This window comes from Enoplosus armatus, chromosome 23, assembly GCF_043641665.1.
Source record: "Enoplosus armatus isolate fEnoArm2 chromosome 23, fEnoArm2.hap1, whole genome shotgun sequence".
NCBI classification, from domain to species: Eukaryota; Metazoa; Chordata; class Actinopteri; order Centrarchiformes; family Enoplosidae; genus Enoplosus; species Enoplosus armatus.
Window position 1 is genome coordinate 3,752,825 of NC_092202.1, and position 20,307 is coordinate 3,773,131.

General features: G+C 39.4%; 3 protein-coding genes across 3 annotated transcripts; 1 reads left to right on the forward strand and 2 right to left on the reverse strand.

Annotated features, from left to right (window-relative positions):
- Positions 1-569: 569 nt before the first annotated feature.
- On the reverse strand, positions 570-4,646 carry vbp1 (von Hippel-Lindau binding protein 1). Its single transcript, XM_070929856.1, has 6 exons — positions 4,555-4,646; positions 3,720-3,844; positions 2,983-3,049; positions 2,138-2,236; positions 1,888-2,026; positions 570-1,460 (listed from the first exon to the last, which is right to left on the reverse strand). The coding sequence occupies exons 1-6, from the start codon at positions 4,633-4,635 to the stop codon at positions 1,384-1,386; spliced, it is 588 nt and encodes a 195-aa protein (XP_070785957.1). The 5' UTR covers positions 4,636-4,646; the 3' UTR covers positions 570-1,383.
- A 1,675-nt stretch (positions 4,647-6,321) lies between these two features.
- LOC139305876 (complement C1q-like protein 4) lies at positions 6,322-7,981 on the forward strand. Its single transcript, XM_070929829.1, has 3 exons — positions 6,322-6,475; positions 6,863-6,991; positions 7,575-7,981. The coding sequence occupies exons 1-3, from the start codon at positions 6,412-6,414 to the stop codon at positions 7,850-7,852; spliced, it is 471 nt and encodes a 156-aa protein (XP_070785930.1). The 5' UTR covers positions 6,322-6,411; the 3' UTR covers positions 7,853-7,981.
- A 6,372-nt stretch (positions 7,982-14,353) lies between these two features.
- LOC139306147 (E3 ubiquitin-protein ligase TRIM39-like) lies at positions 14,354-19,881 on the reverse strand. Its single transcript, XM_070930105.1, has 8 exons — positions 19,849-19,881; positions 17,576-18,169; positions 16,731-16,826; positions 16,241-16,474; positions 15,783-15,930; positions 15,642-15,668; positions 14,915-15,090; positions 14,354-14,805 (listed from the first exon to the last, which is right to left on the reverse strand). The coding sequence occupies exons 2-8, from the start codon at positions 18,161-18,163 to the stop codon at positions 14,434-14,436; spliced, it is 1,641 nt and encodes a 546-aa protein (XP_070786206.1). The 5' UTR covers positions 18,164-18,169; positions 19,849-19,881; the 3' UTR covers positions 14,354-14,433.
- Between the last annotated feature and the right edge of the window lie 426 nt (positions 19,882-20,307).

Consider the following 20,307-nt stretch of genomic DNA (forward strand, 5'->3'; position numbering starts at 1 on the left):
GTTGGAAGAGGACAAGATGAACAAAAGGAAGATCAGAAGGAGGAGGAGGGGGGGTTATAGACAAAGCTGCAGGGGGAGGCACCGGTTCAGCAACATGTGATACAGCTGAGGTCAGCTTACTTTTAACTACATCAAAGGAAACTATGATCTTGTTGGAGCCGTCTATGGAGGACCACGTATGACGGAAATAATCAAAAAGCATTTCATTAATTGTTTATTTATGGTAATTCATTGGTAAAATCTTTAATGAATTCCTGTAATTGGACAAGAAAAAAAATAGACCAAATTTCTATGCATTTCATTTATTGATATTTAAATTGGCAATAAAAATAAATATAAAAAGCAATAAACAGGTCAAATTAAACAGTGATCTATAAAAGTCAATGAATACATAATTTTAGTATTTTCACTTTAGTTTGTGTATTTGTAATATCTTTTGTGAACTCCTGTTTTTATTTTCCAATTAATGAAATGCTTCATAATTATTTTCATGAGACCTGCAGTAACTGTAAATAGATGTTGCGCTTTTTCTAACCTGAAGAAGAAGAATGAACACACAGAGCACCAGGTGAAGGTCTCGTCTCTTTGCCCAAATGTTCTTCTTTTACTTCATTCATTGTTTAATGAATACAGTGAGAGACAAATAAATACAGACAGAACAGCGGCTAAAAGGGGAGGAGGAGGGAAACCGGAGGAGCGGAAGAGATGGTTCAAGTGTGGAAAGTGAAGGGGACGGAGGAGGAGCGGTCGGTTTGGAGCAGGACTACAGTCGATCCTTCTTAACTCCTAAAAGTCCTGAAGTGAGCCACCAGGCAGAACTCGATTTATTCTGTATTCTTCTGTCATGATCTTTGTCATCCTACAAGCCTGATTCTACTGAGTATAATCGCAACTGGATGCGCTTTGAGAACTAACAACTCAAGTAAAAAAAAAGTCTCATTTTGTGAACGTTGGTCAGCAAGGAGGGAAAATGCAGAGAAGAAAAGACAATGCGAGAGAACCCTCACTCACAATCTGCCAAAGATAACAGGAACATACTTAAATCATTAAAAAGAATACAAAAATTGCCTCGTTGCCTTTCTTTTTTTGTTAGTTTTTACTTGAAAAAATACTTTAAAAAGTAACAAATCAACAGAAAACAGTAGTGGTGGAGGTTTGAGCTTGACTTGACAGAGGGCATATCCAAAATCTAACAGAATTAAAAGTGTGCACACGTTCATTAAGCAGCACACTGCAACTTCTAGAGATATTTCAAACATGCCCTCTTATCTGCCGAGCTCTGGGGTGAACATACACATGACTTTGGGGTCAGGGTTGGTTTTTTTATTGACTAAGGAGAAGATAGTTAGCAGAAAGGGGGATGTGGACGCTGTCCTGTCGATATTAAGACTTGTCAGCTGATTTGAGGAGGTTTTCTTTGCTCCTTCTCTTCACGTCCCAGTTGTAGACTCGTGCCATGTCTGAGGGGAGCAGTGAGTTAAAGAACAGCAGCAGCAGAACAACGTTTCTCATATTTTAACTTTAAATGTACTGGAGCTGGAAGTGTACAGCTGTAGCTGTAGTTTGCAGTTTTCGTCCCAGTTATGTCTGACTTTCGAGTAAACCTGGTTCTGGCAGGATATTTAAGCTGTAGAACTATAACTAGAGACTTTTCAGATTTAATCCATCTATACCAATGCAATACCGAGGGTTCGGCCAGCAGATGTCACCATTTTTTACTGCATCAAATGCTCCGAAACAATGATTCAGTGGTTCAGAAAGCTTTGTGTCACCCATCTCTAAAGAAGAACAATAAATAAAACATGACAAAAACAGCGCCGCAGAACTTTCTGTCACTTTGAATCAGCAGTAGGCCCAACCTGGGTGGACTACACAGTGGAAGGATACTGACTTCAGTGGTGGTGAACTGGTCTCGCAGGAAATCCAGATCGTCCTCGAGTGTCTCTAGGTTACGAGATGCTGTGGATAGGTTCTTCTCTAGGAGAGCCTGGGCTTCATCAATGTCGTACTCTAACATGACGTTAGCCTTTGGGGGGGGGGGGGCAGGGGGGGGACATGTCAGGGTGAAAGACGTAAAGAGGACTCAAGTTATGGCCTTCTGACGTCAAGCTGGCATCTTAATCTGAGCTGTACTTACCCCTAACCATAGGCAGACTTTGTTGGTGGGCGGCACTGAGGCCTTGCAGTAAACATTGTCAGCCAATAGGAAGTGTGTTTCCATGGGCTCTGTGGTCTCCTGGGAAAACAAAACATTACCATTAGCCTGAGACATTTTCTATTTTCTAAACACTGCTCAGATAGAAAGACAGAGGAGACGAGCACTCCTTCAGAGACAGGAAAATAATAATCTGTGGTTTTTAAGGATTTATACAATAAGATCCAAGATTTATGTGTATTTGCATAATTATTATTCAAGTAATTTTTTTGCAGCCTGTAGATATTTTCTTTTTAAACTTTCTGAATCAACTACTGAGGAATTTTAAAGGGAATCTTTAAGCTCATCAGAAATACTGACTTAATTTATATTATGACGTATCGATATGGAGTGATGTCATTAAAATATTGAGGACAGAGCAGAATATCTGCAGTTTTGCAAGATATAAATTCATACCACGATGATCTCTATCAAAATCTCATTACATGCTCTGTAATGTAAATTAAATGACCAATAACTTGCATGTATTTGTGTTGAAATTATACCTTTTGTTAAACAGCTAATTTAAAAGTATGTGCTCATAAATTTTGCCCTCTTGGGTGTAATTCTTTCTGTTGAAAAACCTATAAATTAATTAATAATTTTATTTTAATTTCTGGTCATTTACACAACAAATCACAAGTCAAATTTCCAGTATGTACACCCACATCGGCATATCTCACAGCACAATATATAGGTTTACGGGTAAATTCCAAAACGTTAACTGTAACAGATTAAAGTCCTTTTTCCGTAACATTTCAAAGTTTGTTTACAAAGACGATTCACACCTTTTTCTTCTGCATGTGTCGTAGGATTTCTAGCGTCTGTGTGATTTGTGGGATCTGGCTTTTCAATCTACACATCAAGAGAAAAGTAGAAAAGTTTCAGTCAAGTCAGAAAGGCATTAATTAAGTCATTACATTGTTACACAGCCAAACGCAATGTGGAGGCGAGGCTAACTTCAAACTGTTTTCTAAAATTCAAAGTGGTTTGAGAGATATCACAAACATGGTAAATAAGTAGAATTATAATTGATAATGATAATAAATGCTCTAACACTTGCAAATGACTAAAGGCTCCGGTACACTGTGGAAACCTCGCAATGCGGCTGACTGTTGTTACGACGACTGTCATTTCAGCACAAAACATTCAGTGATGTTAAATACTTAACCATAGAGTTTTAATCATCAATATCAGTAAGAATCACCAGATTTGCTTGTAAAAACCATGTATTTAGACAAGAGAGAAATATTTTCTATTTAGGCCTCATCAGTCTTTTTACTCATTAAACGACAAACTTCTCTATTATTTCATAATCCAGATTTAGGTATTTCTAGAGACCACAAAAGAGCAAAGCTCTTAATGTAACAAGTCAGTCTTCTTTCATCCCATTACACAGTTGTTATCATTAAGCAGTCCTGGCAGCACATACGAAAAAAACTGAACCGTACCATGTCAAAAGGATATACTCCAGTGTCCTGTTTATTTTATGTGAATTGACTAAGTGTCTTTTTGTTGGTGTTACCTGAGTTTCTTTTGAGACAGGTTGAGCTCCATGTATTTATATTTCTGGTACTGTTCGTCCAGCTTCCTCAATGCTGAATCTGCCGTCTCATTGCCTGGCTGCTTCATAAAAGAGTCCACATCCTCCTATAAAATCCAGCAGAGGAGAGAGAGAGAGTTTTTTTGGGAATAGTTATTCTTTAAATCATCTTGTGACCAGTTGGACTTATCTTGGGACCCCTTACTGGGTCCCAATCCTAAGCCTGGCAAAGACCAGAGCAGCACCTGCATGACGTTCATTACATATTATAGGGTTTATTTTGTGCTCCCTGCAATGCAACAACCTGCACGTCTAAACGATCACAAAGTCCAACCTGTACCCGTTATAATGTTAAAGTATGCCTGACAGTCTGTATGCGTTGTTGATGATGTGTTTTCCACAGTTTTAATATTACCTAACAATTAATAAACGAGGAGATGAGGAGGAGAGAGGCAGCTAACGCTACTTTTAATGACAGCAAGAAACCCATTAGCATAGCAATACACAAAACAACATTAAGTTAACTGGCTAACGTGTAGCTGACTGAAACACTTAAAAGCCTAAAGGGGAAACGAGGTACAGTGGAAATAAGAAGCAGCTAGCACAGTCACTGTAATGTCCATAGATGGACGTGAGCAGCCGCCCAGCCTGCACACACAGCAGGATTAACTGAGTTAGCTCTCTTGCTAACTTAGCTAACTAGCTCGTAGCCAGCGTGACGCGCCCACACACAGGCGACAGGCAAACAAGTGCGTTTTCAACCGTCTAACTCTATTGTAGACGTGTGACAAAGTGAGAAACGCCAGGGTTTACGCACCACAAACACGGCTTCGGGGATTCCGAGGTGCTTTTTCTTTGTCGCCTGTACGGCATTGCTGTTGTCTATGGTCGCCGCCATCTTGGAGAGAGGCTACTCCTTCCTTCCTTACGTACAAGTCTGGGCGTCAACCGTCTCAAGAGCACAGCGGAGGCTCGGCTGCCTCTAGTGGCCACAGGCTGCAACTGCTGCGAGTACAACCACCAGTACTACTGTACTACTACTATAAATATTGCTAAACGTGCTAGAGTAAGGTCCAAGTTTTTAGTTTTTGTTCAGTTTCTAGTTAGATTTTAGGTGATTGTTATCTTTTCTTCCTCTTGGGTGTCCTTTGGTGGTTTGTATTATTAATCTGAATTATAATAATACAAAATATAATGTCAAAATCAATATATTACAGCATCAATAAATTGTCAGGTAATATCATAGGTTAAGATAAGGTAAGACTTTATTGAACTCAAGCTACCCATCGGTATGTATAGTAAACATAGTCAAATAGTATACTCACACATGAATGCATCAATAATTACAACACAATAATATAATAAGTATTGTTCTAAAATGGGCCATTCTGCATAATGAGAACTTACCTTTGGTATTTAAAGTATATTTTGATGATAATGCTTTTGTACTTTTACGTAAGAATAATGTTGAATGCAGGACTTTTACTTGTAACAGTATTTCTGTGCTGTGGTAATGCTATGTTTACTTAATTTCAGAGTACTTCTTCTTCCGCTGTTGTTTTGCGATCATATGCGTGACTTGGATGCTGTAATGCTGCAATTTCCCATTGGTATTACAGGAGGCTGAGGTTCATTTCAGGGCCTGACAAGATTGCTTCTTAACTGAAACATGGTAGTAATAATGTTTTAACATAAGTGAGCCACCGTCCTCGTTCTGTTCATACAAGGGTTTAGCTGAAGCTCATATGAGACTTCAGCAGTCTGGGTTACACAAATCAAGTGGGTATCTTCGTTATGGTCCTTTAGTACCAATTTTCAGGGCTCAGTTGTTCCTTTCCCTTCAGGAAAAGTTTGTAACTTTTGTTTCTCAGTGTTTTTTTAAGACACATTTTAGCATATTGCTTGATGCTTGGTGAAACTTCTGCAAACCAGTAAATAAGTTGGTTGCTATATAACTGCTATATAACATGGTGTTGGTAATGGTTCGATACTAGCCTTGATATCCTGGAGAGAAGGCCTTGATTATCACAGGGTGCAGGGCGGAAGAAAACAGCTGGCAGCAGACCGCCAGTCATTGTCAGTGTCATTGCCAGCTACGCCCAAAGTTTCCTTTGAAACCTTGCGTTAGTAAAAATAGCAAATACCACACTGTTGAAACACAACTAGTAAAAGTCCTGCATTCTTAATTAAAAGTATGTAAGTATTATCAGCATTTCAACATTTCAAAATGTACCTAAAGTATTAAAAGTAAAAGTACTCATATGAAGAAAAAAAAAAGGTCCCTGATCAGTGTTTTGCAGTTACAGCTGGGTAGTTTAATCTAGTCCTGTGAGAAGCACGTATCTCGGATGAGTCATCTTTTCTTCAGGAAAGAAAGACAGCCTTGTTTTCAACTTTGGGATTGATATAGTTCATACAGGAGAATAAAATGCTGATCAGTGTGATTACCAACAGGTTGGTGAACGCCTAAGATTTCCTAAGTTTCCTAAGAAATTTCTTTAGCTTTATCTTGATTCTCTAGAACTGGGCAAGGAAGACGTAACAACACACCACCCGACAAACAATATAAAAGCAGCAACGGGGATCCTATGAATGACAGCTTTGGAGACGGAGCGAAGACAAGCGAAACACAGTCTGCCTGCCATCCCAACACGATCGTGATCGACCGACAGAGATGGATGCCATGAAAGAACAACTTGCAGCTTTTGAGACCAGACTGAAGGCACAGGAGGAAAAAGGTAGAATGAAAGACTTTAATGTAGAATTTATTAAAGAGCAACTTTTAGGTCGGTGTCCTCAGTTAATTAATGTGTGGGTAAAACGTTGTGAAAACTGGATTTGAAAAAGAAAAAGCGAAAAATTAATTAATAAATTGATGGATTCCAGTGCTAGTTTTGACTCTGATGAGGTAGAAAATGCATATTCATACGCATATGACGGACATCAGCCTTCTAATTTAGAGCCTGCTAGGCTGTTAGGAGAGCCGTCGGAGAGGGATCGTCTGATATTGGCAAGAGAAACTACAAGTTGCTCTTTAAGCAGTGCGTGTATTGTGATGAAATATTATATAATGGAAATAGAATAGAAATGCTTCGACAAAGATGAGAATGTTTTGCTTTATATAGGAAAAACCCCGGTGATATTCAGTGCAGTGGCAGATATCGGTGGCAACTGTGGACCCTTCAACACAGAGACGACTCTGGTTTACAACACAGTGATAACAAACATTGGTGATGCCTACAATAACTGTACAGGTAAATACATCACATGCAGCCACACTCATACTCTGCTATGTTGATTGTTTGGTTTGAGTATTTTTGAGACATTTTACGTACTGGCTTATTTTTCCATCTTAACAATGACTCAAATGATTCCATGCAAGGTGAAAGGGGTTGCTGCTCGTAGTACCCATCAGCTCTCAGGGGCTTTTGATCCTCTTTTAGCTGATTGTTTAGATTTAACATCACATGTACTGTTTGGTTCAGACTTATTATTATGATCCACCTCATTTCCAGCAGCTACAGGCAGCTGTTTTAAGCTCTGTTTAAACTTACTGTACATCACCTGCCCAGAACCAAACGTTAGAAACTAGCAAGAAAACACAGCGGAGCATCTGGTAAGTTGAGGAGTTGGTGGAGACCAAACCAGAGCTAAAAGGAAGATGAATATTTGACTTATGTTCACTGGATTGCCAGAAACACGAATATATTTATTTATGTAAAGAGAGACTCCTTAAAGATTGCACAATGATGTTCAAATTCATTGAGATAAAAAGATAGGTTTTTCGATGCTTTTCACAAATCTTTAAATTTGATGAATACTCTTTTGTTTCCACAGGTATCTTTGTTGCTCCTGTTGCAGGTGTTTATTATTTTTCCTTCTTCTATCACGCTGGAGGAAGTCATCGAACCGATCTGGCACTGATGAAGAACTGCAAACTCATTGTCAAGACAGGGGATCACAACACAGGCTCTGGCACAAGTAACGGAGGAAACGCAGCATTGGTGGAGCTGGAGGAAAACGACCAGGTGTTTGTGCGTCTGACTTCAGGTTGTTACCTTTGGGCAAACGACCACGCGACCTCCTTCAGTGGTTTTCTGGTCAGTCAAATGTAAGAATCCATGACTCCAGAAGGATGACTCCAAAAACCTGAGATCAATGATGCATCTACTATATCACCATTAAAAATTTAATTTAGATTAAAACAGATGCCAAGACAAATAAAATATGTCATTAAAACATTAGTCCAATGAGTCTTGACTGTTTCATTGCATGAAAGTGACAAGAAATATCAGAATCTAATCAAAGGAGCAACCTTTCATTTTGGACACTGCATGAGCTTTCCTCTTATACCACACTCGGGTCCACATGTCAATTTTGTACACAGGATCTCACATATACTATTAGGCAATTTGGCTAAAGTTGTGCTGAACAATCATCTTCCCCAAAGGCCATTTGATATTACTTAGCCTTAGCCTTTCCCCTTTTCACTATCCACAGGGAAGACTAAATCAAAACGCTCATCTTATTGATCGTTCTGTCCAGCACATTTTTAAGAGCGGCTCAGTGGGGTTTACCTTGATTTACCGGATAAGATTCAAATAAAAAATACTTAAAACTCAGAAGCCGTCAACATACTTTGTATATAATTCATCAGTAAAGGTCTGCTGTTCAAATAACAACATCGACTTTGTGTACAGCAACATGCAACATTTCAAAATACATCACTGTGTCCAAATTGTATATGTAAGGTTCACCTTTAGTGTCATGATGCAATACAGGATGATGATACACAGTTATGTACATACATTTTTATATACACATATACAAAGGAAACATAGAAAACAAAAACTACAATATCACTGGAATATGTGAGTTATAGTGACTTGAGTTAGTGGGAATGAGGGTGGTGCAAATAGTGATATGTTAATGAGACAAAGTTTAATAAATAAGTTTGATACGTTTTTAATAAACTCAAAAGCTGAAATAGAACCACAACATGATGCATATTTACTGCACATATCGTCCGACTTCAGCCAAGGTATTTCTTTAATGTGTGTAATTGTCTGACTGACTTGTTGCCCGACATCGCCGTCAGTGTCTTGTCACAAAACATTTGTTAGTATAATCAGATTTTATTTTATGGCTTGCATCTGTTGTACATCCTCATCGAGGTCAAAGGTTTTAAACCATCCATGCATCATTTAAACCAGTGCTGATATATTTTTTAAAGACAATGTAAAAGAACATTTTCATTTTCATTTGGAGGCTTGATACTCAACACATTTGCAGCAGGAGTAGCACCAACATGCTGTACCATAAAAAAACAATTAGCATTCTCTTTTATGTGATTAGTTTAGTAAACATATGACATATGTCATTGCTTGTTTTGTGCAACACAAGAAAAATCTAAACACACAAACACACAAAAAGGCCACAACTGATGATAAAACTTCTTGAGGAAACATTTGGATTAAGGAAGATAAAAACGTGAGGATGTCGATTACAAATGATAAAATCACCAGTAAAGTGTCCAATTTACATTTAAGGATATGAACAATGTTTGGACCTACAGTGATCAATGTTCTGTGTTGGTGAACATGTTGAAGTGTGAGACTATAAGTTAATACGCAGGCGTGCTCCCTAATGGACTGCCAGTACAATCCAAAAGGTCCAATCAGATGGTAACATTTGTTGAATGTATGATATTTACTTTACTTTAATTATTTCCCTGTCATGGGTGATTCAGAAAGACATCCTCTGAGGCCGGAGCCCCAGGATGCAAACCGCATGGAAATCTACTGTCATTGATCTGAATGCAAAGCAGATGCTAAGTTTCAAATTTGATTTCAAATGTTCGGACAAATTAAAAACAATAAAATCAGACTTAAACAAACTTCATCCCAGCAAATTGTCATTACATCAACTACATTTTTCACTCTTTTAAAGAAAACATACTTTATATTATATATATTTTTTCATCTACGAGTCACGTTTACTAAAAAAGCAAACATACAGGAATAATATATATATATATATTATAGTTTTGAACAGATATGTTTAGATTCATCGGATTGCACTTCCCTTTCCACCTAAAATGGATATAATTTATTGAAATGAACAGAGCTTTAAATGTAACTCTGGCATTATATAATATTAAAACAGGAAGTATCGTTTATGCAGATACTAAAGCAAGCTGAAAGGATTAATACACAAAATAAAAAATTATGGGAATTATGGAACACACTTCATGTGTGTTTTTCCTTCTCTGGAAGTTTCCTCCTTCTCTGGAAGTTTCCTCCAGCTCAGTTTCACATCTTTATCTTTCAGCTTCCTCTCCACCTACGCAACAGAACAAGAGATATAAAAGGTTACCTGCTATTTCTTTTTAAATTTAGATGCTATATATTCATCACTGAACTGTAATTGCATGAGCTTGTCCATTGAGTTTCACGTGCAGAACGTTCAGCACTTCTATCCGTGATGATTAGCGTAATAAAATATCAGGTACGATTCTGTGACTTCATAAAACCTGTCAGGAATTCCTCAAAGGTTAAATGTGAAAAGTGGCAGTCACCCCTTTCAGGATTGATTCCTTCACAGCCGGGTCTGTCATGTCCACAGAGGAGTCGATAGCAGTCAGCTTCATTCTCACCAAGTGTTTCCTTTTTGGAGCTGGAAAGAATACAAGAGGGAACATAATAATAATAACAATACTTTTTTTAATAACTTATTAATACTTAAAGGAATAGTCTAACACTTACACTTAAAATATGCATATTTTTGCTGAGAGTTAGATGAGAAGATCGATACCATTCTCATGTCTGTCTGATATGAAGCAGCCTAGCTGTTGCCAGTCTTTATGCTAAGCTAAGCTAACCACCTACTGGTCATATTTAACTGACGAATATACATACTGCCCAAAATGTTGCCCAACTATTACTTCAAACACATTTATACCAAGGAATACTTGACTGCCTGTCTTTTGGTTGCTTCTCAGTTTGTATTTGCATTTCTGAGCTTGGTCTTGGTCAGAATTTGCCCAATTACCAAAATTACATTTCTTTGCAATTCACGTTGGAGCTCTTTGGGTTGCAGTTGTTGTCCGATGGTTTGCGATCCGACATTGGAACAACAATTCATGAATATTTTAAGTATAAGTTACCTGTTGACTGTCACTGGTGAAGTGAACCCGAACCACTGGGATAAACTGATCAATAAAATGATTGAAAAAGTAAAGCAGTCGCCCTTTTTCTCTTTTATAAGTGTATAAGTGTGATAATGCATATAGAAAATCATATTGGTTTACTCTTATACACGAGGCACATGAGAGTTCATAATTGCTTACATAAAACATGTCTTCTAATAATTATACATAAATAAATATAAATAAATGACATGTTAAAGGGTCATTTCAGTAGTAAATAGCATCGGGTGTGACGGCAGAAAAAGCTGTTTACCACTGTAGCAAATAAAGGGCCATTTTTCTGTGCAGCTCCTGTCCACCATTCCAAGAGGGTTGCTGTGGACCTCAAGCATGCCACAATCATTGATTCCAGAAAACAGGGGCTCGTACGGTTTCCAGGGTTTGAATGTGGGTTCACTCCCATCGGACCACATCCAGGAATTCCCCGTCAGCCCGATCCAGACCGGGCCATACTTTTTCCGCTGCAGCTCCTCATTTTCAAGCTGGTTCCGCACTCTGGCCAGGTCTGTGTGCTGTTTCCTGCAGTAAGCCTGTGCAGCGTACCAGTCCATGGAGCCTTTCCCCAAAACAAACCTTTGAGAAACATCAGTGGTGGAACCTGCAAAGGACATCAGCGGATTGTTGAAGTATTAAAACCCTTCATACCAAAACAGTGTTTAGCATTTGTGTGTTTTTCTTTCTGTGCTGTTTCCTGCTCATTTGGGAAAATGTGATAATAATTGAGGGGTTATGTAACCAGCATCGTCAGTTGGGGGCCACAGAAACAAGTTATGAACACAACATTGACATATTAGCAACATTAGCATTCATTTGGAGTCGTGTTTCTGTCCACCTGATTGATTCTTCGTTACAAGCGACCCCTTTAAATACACATATTTATTTGATTCATGTAAAAATACTGATTACAGCAGCTTTAAGATTTCAGGGGCTTTAAAGCCTCGAAGCACATTTACATCTTACTTTTTTGACACATTCATCACTGCGTTTAGACCGCAGCGCATCATATCGCCAATAAAAAATCATAACATGCATCATGTTCTTACTGTCGTAGCAGAGGAATTTCAAACTGCTGTTGCAGTTTTTTGCAAACCATTTTCCAGTCGATTGTATGCTCCCACAAAAATGTTTTGTGGGTTCACCTATTGCCCAGTTCCAGTAGGGCTGTTCTCCCTCTTTGTAGTCGTCAGTGTCTGACAGAGACCAACCCCAACCTCTGTACAAACCTAAGAAGACAAAATGAACTTTAGAGTTAATCAGACCAGCTAGTTCCACCAGGTTCTGCACATCGGTGACAGTGGCCAGATCAGTGTAGCTCTCTCTACAGTATCGCTGGGCTTCAAACCAAGTTTTGGGCTTGCTGATTAAGTGGTACTGACGATGATGAAGAGAGGACGCGAAATGACACAGACCTGTGGACAACGCAGAACAAAGAGCTTTCAGTTTATTTGCACATATGTCTGAAATGCACTTGAGTATCTTTAATAAGTACCTCACCTGAGAGGAGCAAAATGCCAAACACCCCCCTCTCCATGATCTGCAGTTTCTGTAAAAAAGAATGTATGAAGCAAGACTGATTATCTTCAAGACAAATTTAGGAAAAGGATGTAGCATCATTCAAGCCTTCGCTAATGTCATCATCATCATATAATTGCAATGGTGATAAAACTCACCTGTGACGGAGAGAGCAGACGCTCTGTGATCGGGGATTATTTATCTCTTGTTTCTTGGATCTTGATTTTGCTTTTTAAAGCAACACACCCTCTATATTCAAAACAGGACATTTCCCTATCTGCCCAACACACTGGTAATTCACATGATGATGCAAAAATCGGCTCTCTTAGATTCAGAAAAAAGGACAAAAGTAGACAAAATGACCTGCTGTTACTATTTTAAAGCTGCACTAATCAATATTTAACAATGGATAATGTATAATGTGAACGTGATTCCTCATAGTGACAAACCCAAGAGAGTTATCACCCAACTACAGTTCCTCTCAAATCTATGGAGCGTTTTGGCATCTCTCACCTCATTGTTTTGGTTTTTGAGCCTGCAAATTTGCATTTTAGTTCAGTCTCACCACTTTTAGTAAACCGTTTCCAGCATCAACAAGAAGAGACAAAACTCTGAAAACACACTATGCTACCTGCACAGCACCAAACAGCAGATACACTTAGCAACTAGCTAACTGGCCAGTGGAGCATTTAGCAGCTAACAATGCCACATATTTTTCTCAGGAGTTTGGTTGGAGACCAAAAACAGAGCTAGAGGCAGAGTGAATATTGCAACATTGGACATAAGCTGGACAGACACTGACTTAGCATATTTACATGTCTGATGTAGCAGGACAGAGTTCACAACTCATAAGAAGAAGAACTACAGAAGATACACCTGAAATTGCTCAATGTCCTCATTCTTCTTCTTCTTCATATATGTTTACAATCGATCTATATTTTTTTTGATTGACACACAGACGACACATCTATTGCATGTCTGTCCATCCTGGAAGGGGGATCCCTTCTCTGGTGCTCTTCCTGAGGTGTCTGAGGTGTCTGAGGACAGAGGCTGTTGTGCAGATAGTAAAGCCCCTTGAGGCAAATTTGTGATTTGCGATGTTGGGCCACATAAATAAAATTTGACTTGACTCAACAGCACAGTTTGCGCTGTTCATTAAAGTTTCTTTCTGAATGCTTCCTTCAATATCTTCCTTGCATGGTTTGGAATATGTCCTCTAAGAATGCAAAGCACATGGAAACATGGAGGCTCTGTCGGGACTGATGCAAAGGTTTTGCAAAACAGACAAGGTTTCTGAGGCGAGAGTAAAACAAGTAACCCTTCTTTATTTAAAAAGCAAAACACCATAGAAACATGGCAGCCAAGGCATTATTCTCATAATGTTTTTGATAGACTAATCATTAAGGTTGAAGCTGTAATCAGCTCAGCTTAAAGTAAGTCAGCACCCCCTGAACACATGGTACAGTGCTATACTAAGCTATACAGGTCTGATGATTCATTCAAGTTCGGCATTAGCAATCCAAATATTTTTAATTGTATTTGCAATAGTTTTGGTTTCATTTGAGATCAATCCAGTACATAATAATAATACAAATAACCCTGTATAACATGTTAAAATTAAACTGTGCACACATCATGATATTGAGTGTATTTTAAGAGGCAACAATAACTTTGTTTAGTCAGGTTTTAAGATTTTGTCTGTGTGATGTTGGCCTGGTGTGAGCTGTACTTCATATTTCATGTAGATTCACTCATGACTGAATCCTGATCCGCAGCAGCTATATGATCACAGATCAGGGTGATGGGTCGGCTGATGAAGCAGTCCAGTCTTTGTTGCTCTGAATGCATCTTTCTGCATGCAGTGCATGTGCATCATCAACTGACTAATCAAGGCTTTACTACTAAATACTGAATCTGTTCTGTATGTCAAAATCTTTGTTGCAGCTTCAGAACGCAGTCAAACGCTCGTCCTCAGGTCTATGTTTTATGATTAACAGCTGTGATAACCAATGGCGCCTTATTCTTCCCTTCATCACAAACACCTGGACTGAAGAAGGGGAAGATCCTCTCTGAGAACAAACACCCAGTGAAGGTGTAGATGTGAGACCCGGCCTCCACGTTAAAGAACGACACAGTCCCCTCCTCATAATCCGTAAACACTCCGACAGTCTGCGGCTTCTCCTTGAGGGATAGACGGACCGAGGGGGAGTCCAAAGCGCGATACTCATCGCTGTTCCTCAGCCGCACTGTCCAAAAGCCGTTCTCCGGCTTGGACGTGATCATCCCCTTCCTGTTGACAGACTCTTTGACCATGCCCAGGTCCCAGAAGGTCTTTGTCCCCACTGCAACCTGATTGATGATGCAAGAGAATATGAAAAATTTTACGTCAAAGTGCTCTTTTATCTCACGGCCACTGTGATTTATAATAAATCAATCCATCATAAAACAAGCGACTGACCTGGAAGTAGAACCTCCCGGACAGGAAGCCTCTCTTGCTCAGAACGCAGATGACGGGGTCGAAGCGTTGGGGGTTGTCAGGCACGATGTGCAGCAGCTCGCCGCGGCCCGCCTGCTTTCCGTCAGCTGACAGGACGATGTTTGGATGAGCGGTGTCCGGGTCCAAAACCACGTCAACTAGGGAGATAAGATTGGAGAGAAGTTAAATTAATACAAAATCTACAACAAATACCACCACGTCCACATCCACTTCTACTGCTAATGCTTCTGTACGGACTGATCAACAACAATAGCGCAGGTTTTAATCATAACTAAACTGGGATTGGAAGAGATTCTAGAGGCTAACTGGCCACACAGTGATGAAACTGTTCCAAACCCTTCTTCTCTCACGTTTTCTCCACTGGAAGGGCACCTTAGATGGTACTTTATCATGTTTTCTTACACATTTTGTAGAAAAATGGGACAATCCTGGTGAAAATTGGTGCTGTCTATGTGTTGATTTCAGCCCAATTATCTCAGTGTTCTTGGGGTGAGGTCAATGGGCGGGTGGAGCAGTTGCAAGCCTCGCTGTCTGACATAGTGTTTTTTTGTGATACAACCATGAGGGGGCACCAAAATCATTAAGTTTCAAATCAAACCATATTACTTTAACTATATAGGAATCCAACATAGCAAATACATTTGATCTGAACACTGAAACTACATAATTATGTTGAGTGAGGCCTTACCTGCATATTTCTGCATCTTATTTATCTCTGTCAGGAAGATAAAAACATGAAACAAAACTTTAGAGAAGGCTGAATTAAACTGTGTCATTTGTTCAGAGCTAGTTTGACTGTAAAATGTGATGACACGACGTCTCAGTTCACCTTCCTTCTTCAGACTGTCCAGTTCTTTCTTCAGGGTGTCGTCCAGTTTAGACAGCGCTCTCCTCACCGTCCCCACACAGGGTTCAGGGTGGACGCCGATCTCCGTCCACTCTCTGGTGGGTGGAGGTGACGTAAGGGAGGGCAACCTCTGCCAGAGGGAAACACAGTGAAGAAAGTGCATTGATTTAGAAAGAGAGCTACCGGCAGTGTTGACCAACTTTGACCTGTAAAGCTTGACTGATTGATTCTTAAAACCACTACAAGAGGATATACTCTCTGCCAAAATGTGTGATCCATAACAGAAAACTACACACATTCAGTGTTTTCTCTAGAAATTTTATCTTTATCAACCCTGAAAAAATGTTTTTTTGACCAATTTCTTTCCTTTAACTTACTTCTAACACCTTAACTAAAACTGCTGTATTCACTGCTTTTGATTCTGATTACTTGATTGTAACCTGTAAGAGGTGCAGGTGGTCCTCAGTGTTCTTCAGCTCCTCCAGCTCGGTGTTTCTCCTCTGCAGTTCAGCGATTTCCTGCTGCAGCTCGTTGATGAGCTCCTCTGACCTCCTCTCTGCTGCTTTCTGCTTCTCCTTGATCTCTGCGCTGACTTCAGTTTGTCTCTCCTCGATGGAGCGAATCAGAGATGTAAAGAGACGGTCGCTCTCCTCCATCTCCTTCTCCGCGCTCATCTGAACGAGGGTGAAAAATGTGAATCAGGGATTCAGATATCTTCTAATTCAGCCTGTGATTTGGACCTGTTGAATCTGAGTGTGTCTATTTCAATGGTTTTTACTTCAGAGAGGTTAACAGTAGACATGAATAAAACATCTCACTGTGGCTCTCGCTTGCAGCCGGCATTTGAACAATATGCCTGATGATAACTCTAAATCACCAGCTGATTTCAGATGCTTTGTGACAGTGATTAATATTTCCTTTAGGACTCACCGTGCTGAGCTTCAGACTGCTTTTGATCTCCTCCACTTTCCTCAGTCTTTGCTGGATCATCTGCTCAAAATCTGCCTCAGTCTTCTTCATTTGGACCTAAACAGGCAGAACAGAAATTGAGACCTTCGGTTGGCAGACTACAAGTTTGTCACTCACAGTACTAGGGACGATATTCAGGATTTCATTAAAGATCATGCATTGCCCACCGCTAAAGATAGAGGTACCAGACTGACTATTTCAACTGTAAAACTGCAATATTTCCTGGTAACATCAATGTTTATTTGGGTTCTTCAGTGATTGAATCACCTCAGTTCCCTGCTGTTAAATACATAAGCTTGGTCACTAGCCAAAAAAAAGGGCCTAATCCTAGAGGGCAACTGAGCGCTAAGCATAATGTAATGCAGTCTGTTTGCCTTTGCTTTTATACAGCCCAGGGTCTTGAAGAAACAACTCCAAAACTGCTGTAAATATCAAAACTACAACACAGAAGTCCACTGGTAAAGATTTATTCCCGCGTATATTGTGTTTATTTCTATGTAGCCTAATTATACACTAAAAAAATGCAAAAATACAGTATTTTGAATGGCTGGTCAATGTAAAACTGCTCAGACTTTTTAGTGTCCTGTGATTTCTTTTGTCTTAGCTATTTAATGACATCTAGTTGTAATCTTGATTTTAAGACAGACTTTTGCATTATTACCTCAAGACGTGCAGAGAGACCATATTTAATGTGTTAAAATGTATTTTATTATCAGGCCACTTGCTGTGGAAATATATAAGTATTGGTTTTGGTCTTCAGAAACCCATATCGTCTAAACCCTTATAATACAGTATACTCCATGTACCTTCCTCTGCCCACTCTCGTCCTCTATTGTAACAGCCTGGTGGTCTTTGTGCTCGGTCTCGGTGCAGAACTGGCACACACACTTCTGTTCGTCCCTGCAGAACATCTCCAGCAGCCTCTCGTGCTTCTTACACATCCTGTCCTGCAGGTTCTTCACCGGCTCGATCAGCCTGTGGACCTTCAAGGTGGCGACTCTCCGGTGAGGCTCCAGGTGGGTTCCACAGTACGAGGTCAGACACACCAGGCAGGACTTCAGGGCCTTCACCTGCCGGGACGTCGCAGCGCAGACATCACACACGACCTCGCCTGGCTTGGCTGCGGACAGCGGTGAAGCTGAAGAACAGACTATAATCTTCCTAAATGAGTCCGCCAGCTCTTTGAAGGCTGTGTTGATGCTTATTTCAGGCTGGGTTGTGAATGATTTGTTACATGTGGGGCACTGGCAGACCTCACTGCTGCCCCACACATTCTGGATGCAGGCCTGGCAGAAGTTGTGTCCGCAGGGAGTGGTGACCGGGTCGGTGAACACTTGCTGACAGAGGGTGCACTGGAACTGTTTTTCTGGTAACATGTTACCTGAGGAGGCCATTTTCTGCTGAACAGTTAACAAAAAAAAGGAAGTTAGTTGATCAGTTGCTCGGGAAGATCTTTGATAGAGGAAGTGCATGCAGGTGCAGTCAAAGGTAGAAAGAGTACTGAACTTCCTATGTGAATTAAACATATTGTTAATTGTCAAAAATATATTTACTAGTGAAAACAAAAACCATCAAATTTAGTTTAGTTTAGAGTTTATTTATCGTACAATGCCGTAACTGTGTAAACATGCTCGTCCTGAAATTCAGGATTGATACACCCTGCACTGTTGGTGTGCTTGGTGTATTAGTCATTGTTTTCTCGGCTAAATACATACACCAGACACACCCACGCTTCAAACTGAAAATATCCACATAATTACACCATATTACCAATGGAAGAAAATAGCTGGTTGTAAATCCATTACTAAGTTTGTGTGTAAAGTTCTTCTATAGTTACTACTAGCAAGTGATTTACTAAATCAGGTTGCATGAATAAAACTTGAAAAATGTTGTAGTAAGTAAAGACTTTTCTTAAACAGCAAGTTACTGTAGCATCACAAGCTGTAAGATAGCTGCCAAAAATGACTAGCAATATATTAAACTTAACTGCCGATCCTTTATAAATGTAGGCATTACTTTATTTTATTCATACATGTCTTTCAGAGTTTAGGATGAAAGGGAAATATCCAAGTATGCTAACCAAACTGACACTATTTAGTAATTTAGTCTTACATTATTAGCATAATATTTGGTTATTTGATGTTTATTGTGTTATCTTTATGAACTGTAATATAAAATCCTTACATAATTAAACAGCATTTATGTCAGGTTTGCTCAAAGAATAACATTTTGGGAAATAGGCTTTTTCACTTTCTTGCCAAGAGTTAGATTAAAACATTGATACCACTCTCATGGTCTGCTCAATATGAAGCTACAGCCAGCAGCTGGTTAGCTTAGCTTAGCTTAGCTTAGCTTAGCAAAAAGTCTGGAAACAGAGGGAAACAGCTAGCATGGCTTTGTCCAAAAGTACTAGCACCTCTAAAACTCACTGTTTAACATGTTATACCTAATTTAAATTAATGAATTAAAATGATTAAATCTAATTATTCACTTAAGTTAGCTCTTATAGCCTTAAGTTAGCTCTTTCTGCCATTTATTGTTGTTATTGTGCTATTTTATTTTATTATTATTTACTACGGATGTCTATTGTTGTGTCTTTCACTTCATTTTGTACAGTACTTTGGTCAACTCTGCTTGTTTTTACGCGAGCTATATATATAAACTTGATTTGATTTGATTTGAAGTAGCCTACATACAGGCTTTAGGCCTTACACAGATCTGATTCATCAAACCTGCCCTGACTATACGAGGACACTATCTTTAGCTCATCTCACCATTCAGTCCTACAGTAACCAGGAAATATGGTTCATACCGTCATATCAACTTAACTTAAGTTAAGGTGGTTATAAAAAAGACTTGTATAAAATGTTAAAACCCTTTAGACAACACTGAATAGTTTCTAAAACAGTATATAATACTAAAATCAGTCAATGTGAACATATATTTTCGTATTTGTTAGATATCTGGAAACCCATACTGACAGCTTGCTAAAAAAGTGTTGTTTAAATTGATTAACTTCACTTTCATTCAACACAAAAGATCATACATTTAGGTCTTACTGCATATTGCTCATACTTACAGCTACTTTTCTTGCACAAAGCTGGTCAGTCACACTTCTGTCCTCAGTGACGGCAGAGCAGGTGACTCCCCTGCTGTATGAATGAGTATGAATACATAACAGGGCTAGCTGTGAAACAGGAAAATGTAACGTCAACACAGTTATTCATCAGCCCGGCCCTCCCTCCTCTGAGCACAGCGTCGGTTTCCCTGTCCGTCTGCTTTACTGTTAACTACCTGATCTTGAAATGGCAGCATTTACAGCACAACCTCTAGTTACTGTATCATTAGTATCCTGCTCACATGTTGTGGCACAAACTTTGTGTGTATGTGTGTATGTGATCATGGGAATACATAATAGCAGCTCTCACACAGGGAAGGAGTGTGTTTGCCTCATGGGTGTGGTGTTTGAGTCCAATGGTTAACATTTTCCACTTATGGCAGACCTGAAACACACACCGGAGCCTGACATGAGGAACGC

Coding starts and splice junctions, on each gene's coding strand:
- vbp1 (XM_070929856.1), bottom strand. CDS start 4,635: ATGGCGGCGACCATAGACAACAGCAATGCCGTACAGGCGACAAAGAAA. Junction 3,845..4,554: donor TCCCCGAAGCCGTGTTTGTG/GTGCGTAAACCC, acceptor TGGATTTTATAG/GAGGATGTGGACTCTTTTAT. Junction 2,027..2,137: donor AAGTCTGCCTATGGTTAGGG/GTAAGTACAGCT, acceptor CCCCCCCCAAAG/GCTAACGTCATGTTAGAGTA.
- LOC139305876 (XM_070929829.1), top strand. CDS start 6,412: ATGGATGCCATGAAAGAACAACTTGCAGCTTTTGAGACCAGACTGAAG. Junction 6,476..6,862: donor GAAGGCACAGGAGGAAAAAG/GTAGAATGAAAG, acceptor TGCTTTATATAG/GAAAAACCCCGGTGATATTC. Junction 6,992..7,574: donor TGCCTACAATAACTGTACAG/GTAAATACATCA, acceptor TTGTTTCCACAG/GTATCTTTGTTGCTCCTGTT.
- LOC139306147 (XM_070930105.1), bottom strand. CDS start 18,163: ATGGCCTCCTCAGGTAACATGTTACCAGAAAAACAGTTCCAGTGCACC. Junction 15,931..16,240: donor ACCACCTGCACCTCTTACAG/GTTACAATCAAG, acceptor TCCCTCTGGCAG/AGGTTGCCCTCCCTTACGTC. Junction 14,806..14,914: donor CCGGGAGGTTCTACTTCCAG/GTCAGTCGCTTG, acceptor ATCATCAATCAG/GTTGCAGTGGGGACAAAGAC.